The sequence below is a fragment of the Rhinoderma darwinii genome, chromosome 8 (assembly GCF_050947455.1).
Source record: "Rhinoderma darwinii isolate aRhiDar2 chromosome 8, aRhiDar2.hap1, whole genome shotgun sequence".
NCBI classification, from domain to species: domain Eukaryota; kingdom Metazoa; phylum Chordata; class Amphibia; order Anura; family Rhinodermatidae; genus Rhinoderma; species Rhinoderma darwinii.
The window spans coordinates 4,637,202-4,649,443 of NC_134694.1; the positions used below are offsets into that span (position 1 = coordinate 4,637,202).

General features: G+C 49.3%; 1 protein-coding gene across 3 annotated transcripts in view; it reads right to left on the minus strand.

Moving 5' to 3' along the window:
• Positions 1 to 12,242, minus strand: part of AK8 (adenylate kinase 8) — an 82,555-nt gene that overhangs the window by 35,117 nt on the left and 35,196 nt on the right. For 2 of the 3 annotated variants that reach the window (XM_075834706.1, XM_075834707.1), the window contains 2 exons: positions 9,632 to 9,700; positions 607 to 688 (listed from right to left, as the gene is read on the minus strand). In XM_075834706.1, coding sequence (XP_075690821.1) covers positions 607 to 688; positions 9,632 to 9,700 — 151 coding nt within the window. Of the gene's footprint in view, positions 1 to 606; positions 689 to 9,631; positions 9,701 to 10,671; positions 11,343 to 12,242 lie in introns of those variants that run through there. The other variant, XM_075834708.1, reaches the window with a different exon arrangement.

Here is a 12,242-nt window from a genome sequence, read left to right on the forward strand (position 1 = left end):
AGCACGGCACTACTTTGGTCTATGGGTGCGTCTGGTAGTCACTTGAATGGAACGGAGCTGCCTTTCCAGAATCAACCCATGGATAACCCCTTTAAGACAAGTTACTATTAGGCTGTGAAACGGTCCTTAAAGGGGTATTCCCATCTCAGACATTTATGGCATATCCACACAGCGGGGCTCCCTGACCCACGTCCTACCTTCTCCATTTTTGGCAGGGCTCCGGCCACTGTCTGACGGGGTGGTCTCGTTTTCCGGAAACGGCAAAGCCCTTTATTCTGCGCTATTTCCAGAACTGGCAAAGTAAAACGGGATAAGCCGTTTCCAGGAAAAATCGATCACCTCGTTAGACAGTGGCCAGAGCCAAACGAGGCAGAAGGTGGAAGAGGGTCAGATTTGGGACCCCATATCCTGTGGATTGTCCTTATGCTGTGGAGTCAGGACCCCTGTTCCTGGGATGGGGTAGGGTCCCCAGCAGTGAAGCCCCCAGAAATCATACATTTATCGCCTGTCCTGGGTAATGTAAGGAGCTGTGTCCTGAGGCTGCTGATACGGACAAGACTCCGCGCCTCATCCTGCAGGTGAAGTTTATGATAATTCAGAACTCACCAATATGATCCGGAGACGTCCCATTCATCTGTAGGAGTAATCCCTGGTCCCTGGTCCGGGGAAACCCTTCAAGGATCCAGCCCTGAAAGCCACAAGTGACAGACGTGAGAAGGCAAAACCAATGACATTACTAAGAAATTTACTTCTATAAATACAACTTTATATTATACACTAAAGGAGGTCAGAAAGACAAACTAACAGGATCACTTCAGGGGAGCCACACAATTCTACTTCATCCACTACGTAACTCAGTCTGTGACCTTCATTGTCTCCAGTTATTTCCTCATATTATAGCACATATAGCCCTGTCCTAACTGATATCATCACTTGGACATCCTGTATTATACTCCAGAGCTGCACTCACTATTCTGCTGGTGGAGTCACTGTGTACATACATTACATTACTTATCCTGTACTGATCCTGAGTTATATCCTGTATCATACTCCAGGGCTGCACTCACTATTCTGCTGGTGGAGTCACTGTGTACATACATTACATTACTTATCCTGTACTGATCCTGAGTTACATCCTGTATTATACTCCAGAGCTGCACTCACTATTCTGCTGGTGGAGTCACTGTGTACATACATTACTTATCCTGTACTGATCCTGAGTTACATCCTGTATTATACTCCAGAGCTGCACTCACTATTCTGCTGGTGGAGTCACTGTGTACATACATTACATATCCTGTACTGATCCTGAGTTACATCCTGTATTATACCCCAGAGCTGCACTCACTATTCTGCTGGTGGAGTCACTGTGTACACACATTACATTACTTATCCTGTACTGATCCTGAGTTACATCCTGTATTATACTCCAGAGCTGCACTCACTATTCTGCTGGTGGAGTCACTGTGTACATACATTACATTACTTATCCTGTACTGATCCTGAGTTACATCCTGTATTATACCCCAGAGCTGTACTCACTATTCTGCTGGTGGAGTCACTGTGTACATACATTACATTACTTATCCTGTACTGATCCTGAGTTACATCCTGTATTATACTCCAGAGCTGTCCTCACTATTCTGCTGGTGGAGTCACTGTGTACATACATTACTTATCCTGTACTGATCCGGAGTTACATCCTGTATTATACTCCAGGGCTGCACTCACTATTCTGCTGGTGGAGTCACTGTGTATATACATTACATTACTTATCCTGTACTGATCCTCAGTTATATCCTGTATTATACTCCAGAGCTGCACTCACTATTCTGCTGGTGGAGTCACTGTCTACATACCTTACATTACTTATCCTGTACTGATCCTGAGTTACATCCTGTATTATACTCCAGAGCTGCACTCACTATTCTGCTGGGGGAGTCACTGTGTATATACATTACATTACTTATCCTGTACTGATCCTGAGTTATATCCTGTATTATACTCCAGAGCTGCACTCACTATTCTGCTGGTGGAGTCACTGTGTACATACATTACATTACTTATCCTGTACTGATCCTGAGTTATATCCTGTATTTTACTCCAGAGCTGCACTCACTATTCTGCTGGTGCAGTCACTGTGTACATACATTACATTACTTATCCAGTACTGATCCTGAGTTACATCCTGTATTATACTCCAGAGCTGCACTCACTATTCTGCTGGTGCAGTCACTGTGTACATACATTACATTACTTATCCAGTACTGATCCTGAGTTACATCCTGTATTATACTCCAGAGCTGCACTCACTATTCTGCTGGTGGAGTCACTGTGTACATACATTACATTACTTATCCAGTACTGATCCTGAGTTACATCCTGTATTATACTCCAGAGCTGCACTCACTATCCTGCTGGTGGAGTCACTGTGTACATACATTACATTACTTATCCTGTACTGATCCTGAGTTACATCCTGTATTATACTCCAGAGCTGCACTCACTATTCTGCTGGTGGAGTCACTGTGTACATACATTACATTACTTATCCTGTACTGATCCTGAGTTATATCCTGTATTTTACTCCAGAGCTGCACTCACTATTCTGCTGGTGCAGTCACTGTGTACATACATTACATTACTTATCCAGTACTGATCCTGAGTTACATCCTGTATTATACTCCAGAGCTGCACTCACTATTCTGCTGGTGGAGTCACTGTGTACATACATTACATTACTTATCCAGTACTGATCCTGAGTTACATCCTGTATTATACTCCAGAGCTGCACTCACTATTCTGCTGGTGGAGTCACTGTGTACATACATTACATTACTTATCCTGTAATAAACTTGCGCCATATAGTTTCTCCCCCTGCGAGAATCTAGCTGTTGCAATACTACTGACTCCCAGCTTGCAGCTGTCAGGGTATTTTCAGAGTTGCAGTTTTGTTACAGCTGGGGAGCCGCAGGTTTTGGGGGGAAAAAAAGCAATAAATCGAATAGAATGCGAATAAAGTAAAGAAACATTTACGTGGGAAGTTGAAGTTAAACTTTTCCAGTTAAAAAAAAAACAACCAATAATCCTGACTTTTCCGGGACAGAGCCACAAGGTTTTTGCTTTACAACAATTATTGAGGAACTTCTCTGCAATTTACTTTAAGGAAACACAACCTGAGGCTTCATGCATATTAAACGGCGTGGCGGCGGCGGCTGCCGGTGATTATTTTTTGTATATTTTAGATATTTCCCGGGGTCTGGAGGTACAGGAGCTCACAAATAAAGAGAAAAATCAATCCTTTAATTAGAATATATTATGTGGCGTCTTGACACATCACAGCGAAGCGTCTTCTCCACCGCCGCGCGCCGCGCTTTGTTCAGAACAGGTTAATTGATATTCTGATGTGCTTCACTCCTCTTGCTGGCGCTGGCTCCATACCCTCAGTGGTTTGGTTCTGTTTCATCCCACATCAAAAAACCGTATGCTGGGGGCACCCTCAGTACAGCTCCAAGCTGGAGGTCTCAACAGCTGCACCGAGCCCGCGATCACAGGAGGGACGCGCCGCTAGCAGATGTCACACATAAAATGAAATCCAGCCTTATAAATATATATATACGGACAGTCATAGGGTTAGAGGCGGCGGGGGAACTGCACAGGAACACAGAAACGCGAGCCAGAGTCAGACCTGACTCACAAACAGACTGCCTTATGTGCTCGCACAGCGGCGGCGGTAATGAGCAGCGCCGAATCGTGTGCTGGCAAGTCGAGCGGCGGACGCAATTAACTCGGAAGCGCCTCTCCTATATGGACGGGTTACGTAGAAAGGGAATTTTTTTTTTTTTTTACGGGAATTTCTGATTTTGATATACGTTGTGCATGAATTCCATATTGATTGCAAGATCTCTACTTGCTGTCAGCGAATGGAAACATTGCCGTTTTCATCTCGGGGCTGATAAACCCGTCCTGATCGCATCTGGTTACGCCAGGTTCGAGTATACAGCGTCGTGAACCCGACTTTTGGGTTAGATGGACATCATCAGGACCCGCCTCTGGATGTTCTTATTTACTGACAGCAAGCAGAGAGTTGAAACAAAGCCTGTTTGAAAGTTACTGGGGATTTACTAGGTGCAAGTCTGGAGGAGCCCTTTAAATGAGCTCAAGATGACTTTTATAGAGGCAGTGCAGCACCTGGGATTCCAGATGAGAGGACTTTCTGGAGTATTGGATGTTTTCAGCATCCAATTAAAATGCAGGACATTTTTGGGAGACGTCACCTTCAGCCCCAAACAATAAATTTTGTCGAGATTGAGTCAATGAATGAAATGTGGAGAGAAAGTGTGTGTGTGGGGGAGGGTCTAGATGGTGATCACTGTGATCGCCAGTCCAGGTCAGGGCACGCCAGTGTGGGGCAGGGTCTAGATGGTGATCACTGTGATCGCCAGTCCAGGTAAGGGAACGCCAAGTGGGGGAGGGTCTAGATGGTGATCACTGTGATCGCCAGGTCAGGGAATGCCAGTGTGGGGGAGGGTCTAGATGGTGATCACTGTGATCGCCAGTCCAGGTCAGGGCACGCCAGTGTGGGGCAGGGTCTAGATGGTGATCACTGTGATCGCCAGTCCAGGTCAGGGAACGCCAAGTGGGGGAGGGTCTAGATGGTGATCACTGTGATCGCCAGTCCAGGTCAGGGCACGCCAGTGTGGGGGTCGCAGGTAGTGGTCAGGGGAGGGACCTAATTTAATTTGGTTGTGGCCTCTGCTGCTTGGGATGTAGATGGTCCTAGTCATAGTCCTGAATGGGACTGCCGTGTACAAGGATTACAGTCTCATTCAAGTCCACATCTCCGATCTAGAACCTGAAGGGTCATGGAGCTTGGTGGAGGGTCGGGGGGGCCCCAGTTCACGGACGACGTCGCAAACGGATGTAAAGTCGCAGCACGTATATCACAGTGTAATAATAACGTATCAGGGTTGGCTGCAGACACCACAGGGTTAACGAGGCCAGTATCCAACAGCGACATATAGAGCCCTGCACTGGAAACCAGAATAAAAAGTGAAGTTCCCCTTTAAGAAGGGAACTTCAGATCGTAGTCGGAGTTGAAAAGTTTGCGAGGACCGCCTAGAGGTCACTTAACGGTTAACACATCGTATAATTCATGTGCGGCAATAAAAGATCCAAGGTAACGACCGCACAGACGTCATTAACTCTCATCATCCACCTGTAGTCCTATTCGTAGAGGAGTCTCGGTGCTCCTTCTCCAGCGGGGGTGGGGTGCGCAGGATCGGATGGTACGAGCCCCTGTAGAGAGACAAGTCATCGGATCTGCCAGCTCAGAGAACAATGGCTGCAATGAGTTGTTTTTTTCGCGCGGCGCCAGGATACCCGGCAGCCGGTAGTTGTGCGCGCCTCGGCACATTTGGCAGAGATTTAACGCTCGGCAGGCAGTCTCCGCGGGCCCGTTGATCAATACAATGCCGAGTCCTCTGAGGCCGCGCTTGACATCTTTAAACCTGGGAGTGTCAGAAAAATGGAGACGTTATTCTGCCCGTTCGCCGTCAGCGCCGGGGAACGGAGCAATTAATGCCACAGTGCGGGGAAATAAAACACGCGCTGCCGGTCCCCGGCCCGCATCTCATTCCCACACACGTCCGCCAGCCGCGTAAATTGGACAAACTGGAAAAAAAAAATGGCGCGTCTTCCCTTCTTTATTCGTCTGTCACTTCGCTGTAACTATAAAGTCGTCCTCGTCTCCCTGGAAATTTGAATGACGTTTTCCGAGACGGAAAAAAAACCGTGATGGTAAACGCACGAATACGGCGGATAAAAATAAGACTATGCAGTGAAGCGGCGCCGTGAGTGACAGCGGATTACGCCTCTCACCGTACACAAACCACGACAGCGCTGCAGGTACACGGAGAGATGTGGTGGCACTTTGGTGACAGGCTGATTTTGCGGCAAAATCTGCGGCGGAATGTCTCGCTACGTCAGAACTTATTTTTGTCACGGGTTCTGCTCCGATTGTGATCGCGCTAAATCCACGCCATTTATTTAAAAAACGTTGAGGTTTACAATGAAAACGTCCTCAGGCCCTGTTCACATGGCGGAATTCGGACGCTTTTTTTTTCCGGCTAATCGGGAAAAAGCGTCCCTCCCGATCATCAGGCGGATTCCGCCCATACCGGGAGGAGGAATATCCAGCCGACAGCAGGAATAATTCCGCGGACGATTTTGCGACGGAACCCACCACGCAAAATCCGTCGTGTGAACTGACCCTTTCTCAATCTTTTCAAGATGTCTGCTTACTGTCAGTGAATAAGAACATCCTCCAAAATCTGAAAACCCACCCTAGTCATGTCCGACCAAAAGAGAGAGCTCTGATACATTGTAACGAATCCTGCACCTGTGTTAGTTGGATATGACCATGACGCGTTTTCAGCCTCAGTGAATGGAAACAATGAATGTTTCCATTCACTGACCCGTTTTAATTAATTTCATAATATATCTGTATAGCAGTTGGAGCTCTGTTTTTCGGACACAGAGCTCCAAATCCTCTGCATAGACATAGAATAAGGCCCTGTTCACATCTGCATTCTGCATTCCATTATTCTCCTCCGTCGGAGTAGAACAACGGAAATGCCGGTAGCGCAGGTTTCGTTAAACAACGGAGACGATCGGCGCCTGACGGAACGGGTTCCTTCGGGGTGTCCATGAATTTACTGGGAACAATAGCTCGGCTGCGCTATTGTTTCCGGCGGAATCTGGGACGGAGTGCCCATTGCAGATGTGAATTAGTCCTTCTGAGCTTCCTGCAGACACCACTAGGGGGAGCTTTAGAGCTTACTGCTTATGGCGCTTAATGTATAAACAGTATGCAGTGAGCTCCCCCTAGTGGTGGCTGCAGGCAGAAAGATTATGATCTTTGATGCTTAATTCTCACGACCGTCATTCTCCGCCTTCGTCTGCAGTTCCGTCATGTTTAACGGGAAGAATGGCGCAGCATACATTGCTAGTCTCATCAAAACAACAGACACCAAGACGGAACCCCAACAGACCCCATTAGAGTCAATGGGGTCCATCAGGGAGTCTGACGGACAATGGCAGCAACCATGACGGCGGTGTGAACAGTGGCTTAGCTCTATGTCTATCAGAAAAAAACGGCGCTCCAACCGCTATAAAGACGATCAGCTCAAATTATTGGTTAGAAAACAACCGGGTATTAAAAAAAAACGCCGGTTCAGTTTAAATTTGGGTAAATCAGGCGGAGAGCCCCTTTAACTTCACAATATGTTATGAGCGACATTTTACCATATAGCTTACGTCCTGGCGTTGGCGGATCGCGCCACATCAATAATAGGCCAGATATTATTATAAGAGACTGAACCATGTCAGGTCTGACGGAGTGGGGGGAGGGGGATGGGGGGCTCGATACACACAAATAATTGACGTGCCGCGGTTTGCATTGCAAGACCCTTAATTCTGCCGTGTAAGTTCAAAGGGAGGAGCTGCATTATTGATTACAGCCGACGCGTTTCGGCGGCGGAGCGCAACTAATCCCTTCCCTCATTTATTTCTTCCTTGTCCGGGCTTTTTAGTTCTGGATCACAACGTGCTGATTACAGGAGATTACCACGTTTAACTGTGTCAGCGCTGGACAGGAGCGGGGGGACGACAACTTCTCGTCAGTCTCCGTCCTTTCTAAAATCCCCCATAACTATATGTCCTGGGGACGTCCATTCTGTTTAGCCGTTTCTTTTGGGAAAGCTGGGTGACCACTATATAGCTGCGCAAAGGAGGTTATTCAGTATTTCCAGCATACTGGATGGTAAAACGGTCACTCAGGGCCCTGGGAAAGCTGGATGACAACTCCTGTGAGAGCCGTGATGATTGCAAGATCGATGGTCTCTCTCGATATTCCTATGAAACAGAAGAACTCGGGAATATGTGGTCAGTATAGTTTCCAGAAGAGATGTCACCCATCTTTCCCAGCCTCCTGAGCGGCAAAACTGCCCAGTTATGTACGGAAACACCCCTCGCTTCTATATCATTACATAACTAGGCGGTCCTGCCATTCAGGGCTCTGGGAAAGTGGAGTAACAACCCCTGTGGGAGTTCATATTTAGGATTTTAAGTTAGATTTGATGGATGAAAAACAACTCCAGGATTTATATTTACTGGAGATTCCGTTTATTTTAAAGGGGAGATGATACGGCAAAGCAGGGCGCATCCGTTGTGCACCTCACCAACGCGTCGGCGCGCTGACGACACACCGTTTCCAATCTTAAAGGGGTTGTCCAGGATTAGAAGGACAGGGCTGCTTTTTTTTCTATGAACAGCGCCACTCCTGTCCCCAGGTTGTATGTGGTATTGCAGCTCAACGTCATTCACTTGAATTGAGCGGCCCAGTTTAACCCGGAATATTGCTCTAGAAAACTTCAGGTTCCGCGGTTGCAGCTCATAAATCTCGGCGCACGCGCTGAGAACCACAGCCGATAAGTCGATGTTGGCATTTCTCTGCTCCGTGTCTGTGCCACCTGCCTCAGGCAATCAACAAAGCTTTCCTTGTTCTGGCTTTGATCTCCCCTGTTCTCCGCCATGAGCATATGCCAGCCTTCACCATCTTCTATGCCGCTAATTAGACTGGCGCTGCGGCTTCTCCCTTCCTATAGACACATCCCAAGGTGCGCCGGCTGCTGGAAAAGCTGAGTGACCGGTATGGCCGCTATTACAGCTGACTCACAAGTTGCCACCCAGCTTTCCCAGACTTCAGAATGACAAATTTGCCACAAAACATTGTTTACCATTCAGGATTCCAGGAAAGCTGGGTGAGAATCCCGTGGGACATTTCTAAGCTTGTATACTGGGCTGGGAGGGAAGCAGATCACACGTATGATGTAAATGTCTCAGCGCTGGGGATACGTGACATGAAGCAGTGATTGTGGGGGAGGGGAGGCGTCTGGATTTCTGCCACTCATCCCATTGAAGAACATTGCAGTCAGCCTCTCCTGAAACGGCTGATAACAGCGAAAATAGATGCAATTCACCTGCCCTACAGTCAGCTTCACCCCAGCCTGAAATAGCTGATAACAGAGAACATTAGCTTGTATTTATTTGTCCTACAGGCAGCCTCACTTTGGCCTGTAATGGCTGATAACAGGGGTTCTGTCTTACAGTCCGCTTCGCTGTGGCCTGATAACAGAGAACATTAGCTTGTATATCTGGCCTACAGTCAGCCTCGATTTGGCCTGAACTGGCTGATAACAGGGAAAATAGATGTAATTTACCTGCCATACGGTCAGCTTTTACCCGGCCTGAAATGGCTGATAACAGAGAACAGTAGCGTGTACATATCTGTTCTACAGTCGGCCTGAAATGGCTGATAACAGGGAACAGTAGCTTGTACATATCTGTTCTACAGTCGGCCTGGAGTTGGCCTGAAATGGCTGATAACAGAGAACAGTAGCTTGTACGTATCTGTTCTACAGTCGGCCTCGGTTTGGCCTGAAATGGCTGATAACAGGGAGCAACATATTGCACTGACCTGCACAGTAACCGGAGAGAAGACGGACTGCAGGTACTTGATTCCTTTTGCGCCGTCCCCTCTCCCGCAGTCGGCGGCAGGCGCTCTACTTACCCGCTTTACACAGTCCACTTCTGACAGTCGCTCTTGGATGAGCCCGGCCCACAATGCATCTGGGATTTCCTATAAAGAGACGAGAAGTACATAAATATATAAATAAAATAGCAGAAGACCAGGAGCAGCAGCAGCCCATCTGCTCTATAGCGGGGGAGGGGGTGCAGGAATCAGGAGAGTCGGGGGTCCCGGGGGGTGGCGTGTGTCAGAGCCCCTCGCTGCTGGAGAGTTAATCTGCGGCTTTGACTAGGTTTCCTTCCAGAGGTGTTTCCTGCTGCTCGCGGGCCGGGTTGGTGTCTAGTTCGCCCCTTTGATGTGTCATGTCAAACCGTACGAGCGTCTACCGGGGGGTCCGCACTAAACAGCGTCCCCCAACCAATCTAACGGAGAGAAAGCCGACTGGCACGGGTCTAATGGCGCCTCACAAGTCACGTCACCTTCACTTGTCACATCAATGCTTTCCCTTATATTAATACATTTAGTTATATTTAAAGGGGTTTTATGTAAACAAAACAAAAAAAATCCTCATTTTCAACATCTCTGCTTGCTACTGGTGAATGCTAAAAATTCTAGTTTACATTCAGAAGATAAAAATCCCTCCTGACCTAGTCCGGCTCACACAGCTGAAGGTTTGTTACAATGTAACAGAGTAGATAAAGGGGTTGTTCCAAGATTAAAAGTTCTCTCCTAACCACAGGACAGGTGATCGGTGGGGGTCCAACCACTGGGGGTCCGATCCTCCGAATGAATGGAGCGGCAAGTGGCGCTTGCGCCCTGCTGCTGCATTCATTCTCTATGGCACTGCCGTAGACCTGGCCCTCCATTTATTCTGAAGAACAGGACCCCGTTCTCGTGATCAGTGGGGGTCCTGGTGGTCGGACCTCCACCGATCAGCAGGTCATCACCTGCCCTTTAGTTAGGAGAGAACTTTTAATCTTCTGACATCCTCTTTAAGTGCTTCACAATGCGGCTCCGCAAGACTTTTTTTGCTTTGCTCCATTAGAATACAGTTATGATCAGGGACTCCGTCTTAAATCCACCTTCAGTCTCAACAAGGGCTCAAACTGCTGCTCTGTTCCTCCCCCATGCTTTACACTGCAGTTTTGCTAGTGCAAATTGGCTCTTGTGTGCAGGGATTTGTCATTGAGGAGGAAGGCCCAGGCAGGTGGAGGAGGAAGGTCCTGGCGGGTGGAGGAGGGCGGTCCTGGCGGGTGGAGGAGGAAGGTCCTGGCGGGTGGAGGAGGAAGGTCCTGGCGGGTGGAGGAGGAAGGTCCTGGCGGGTGGAGGAGGAAGGTCCTGGCGGGTGGAGGAGGAAGGTCCTGGCGGGTGGAGGAGGAAGGTCCTGGCGGGTGGAGGAGGAAGGTCCTGGCGGGTGGAGGAGGAAGGCCCAGGCGGGTGGAGGAGGAAGGCCCAGGCGGGTGGAGGAGGAAGGCCCAGGCGGGTGGAGGAGGAAGGCCCTGGCGGGTGGAGGAGGAAGGCCCTGGCGGGTGGAGGAGGAAGGCCCTGGCGGGTGGAGGAGGAAGGCCCTGGCAGGTGGAGGAGGAAGGCCCTGGCAGGTGGAGGAGGAAGGTCCTGGCAGGTGGAGGAGGAAGGCCCTGGCAGTTGGAGGAGGAAGGTCCTGGCAGGTGGAGGAGGAAGGTCCTGGCGGGTGGAGGAGGAAGGCCCTGGCAGGTGGAGGAGGAAGGCCCTGGCAGGTGGAGGAGGAAGGCCCTGGCAGGTGGAGGAGGAAGGCCCTGGCAGGTGGAGGAGGAAGGCCCTGGCAGGTGGAGGAGGAAGGCCCTGGCAGGTGGAGGAGGAAGGCCCTGGCAGGTGGAGGAGGAAGGTCCTGGCAGGTGGAGGAGGAAGGTCCTGGCAGTTGGAGGAGGAAGGTCCTGGCAGTTGGAGGAGGAAGGTCCTGGCAGTTGGAGGAGGAAGGTCCTGGCAGGTGGAGGAGGAAGGTCCTGGCAGGTGGAGGAGGAAGGTCCTGGCAGGTGGAGGAGGAAGGTCCTGGCAGGTGGAGGAGGAAGGTCCTGGCAGGTGGAGGAGGAAGGTCCTGGCAGGTGGAGGAGGAAGGTCCTGGCAGGTGGAGGAGGAAGGTCCCGGCACGTGAGGAGGAAGGTCCTGACAGGGCAGTACCTAGATATTTAGTATAAAGGAACTCACACTTTGGGGAAAAAAAATCCTAAAAACATTGCAGCGTGCGTGGCTAAAAAAATACTGCTGACTGGTGCGTTTCTGTATCAGCCTTCCCCGGGCCCAATGGGATTCTATATAGACTTCATTCATTCATAAAATAAGCCGAACACACAGAGCCAAGGAATTGACACCATTATTGCGCGCCCTCCGCTCAGGTGGATTAGCGATACTTCTGCGGGCACCGTGACGGCGTACCGCAGGAGATACAGCGCCGGTGACAGCCGGAGGGCCAAATCCCCCACCTAATACCTTTATACAGTAGATAAAGCGGCTTCCTATCTATAAGTGCATGTCATTTCATCCTAATACTGAAGGGTAAAAACTTAACATGCGCCGACTCTGCTGTCATTAACGCCGGCTCGGAAGAAAATGTTCTCATTAAGCGCAATTGAAAAGCGAGCGGCTGATCATCGGAGGATTAACGGGCTCCACATAT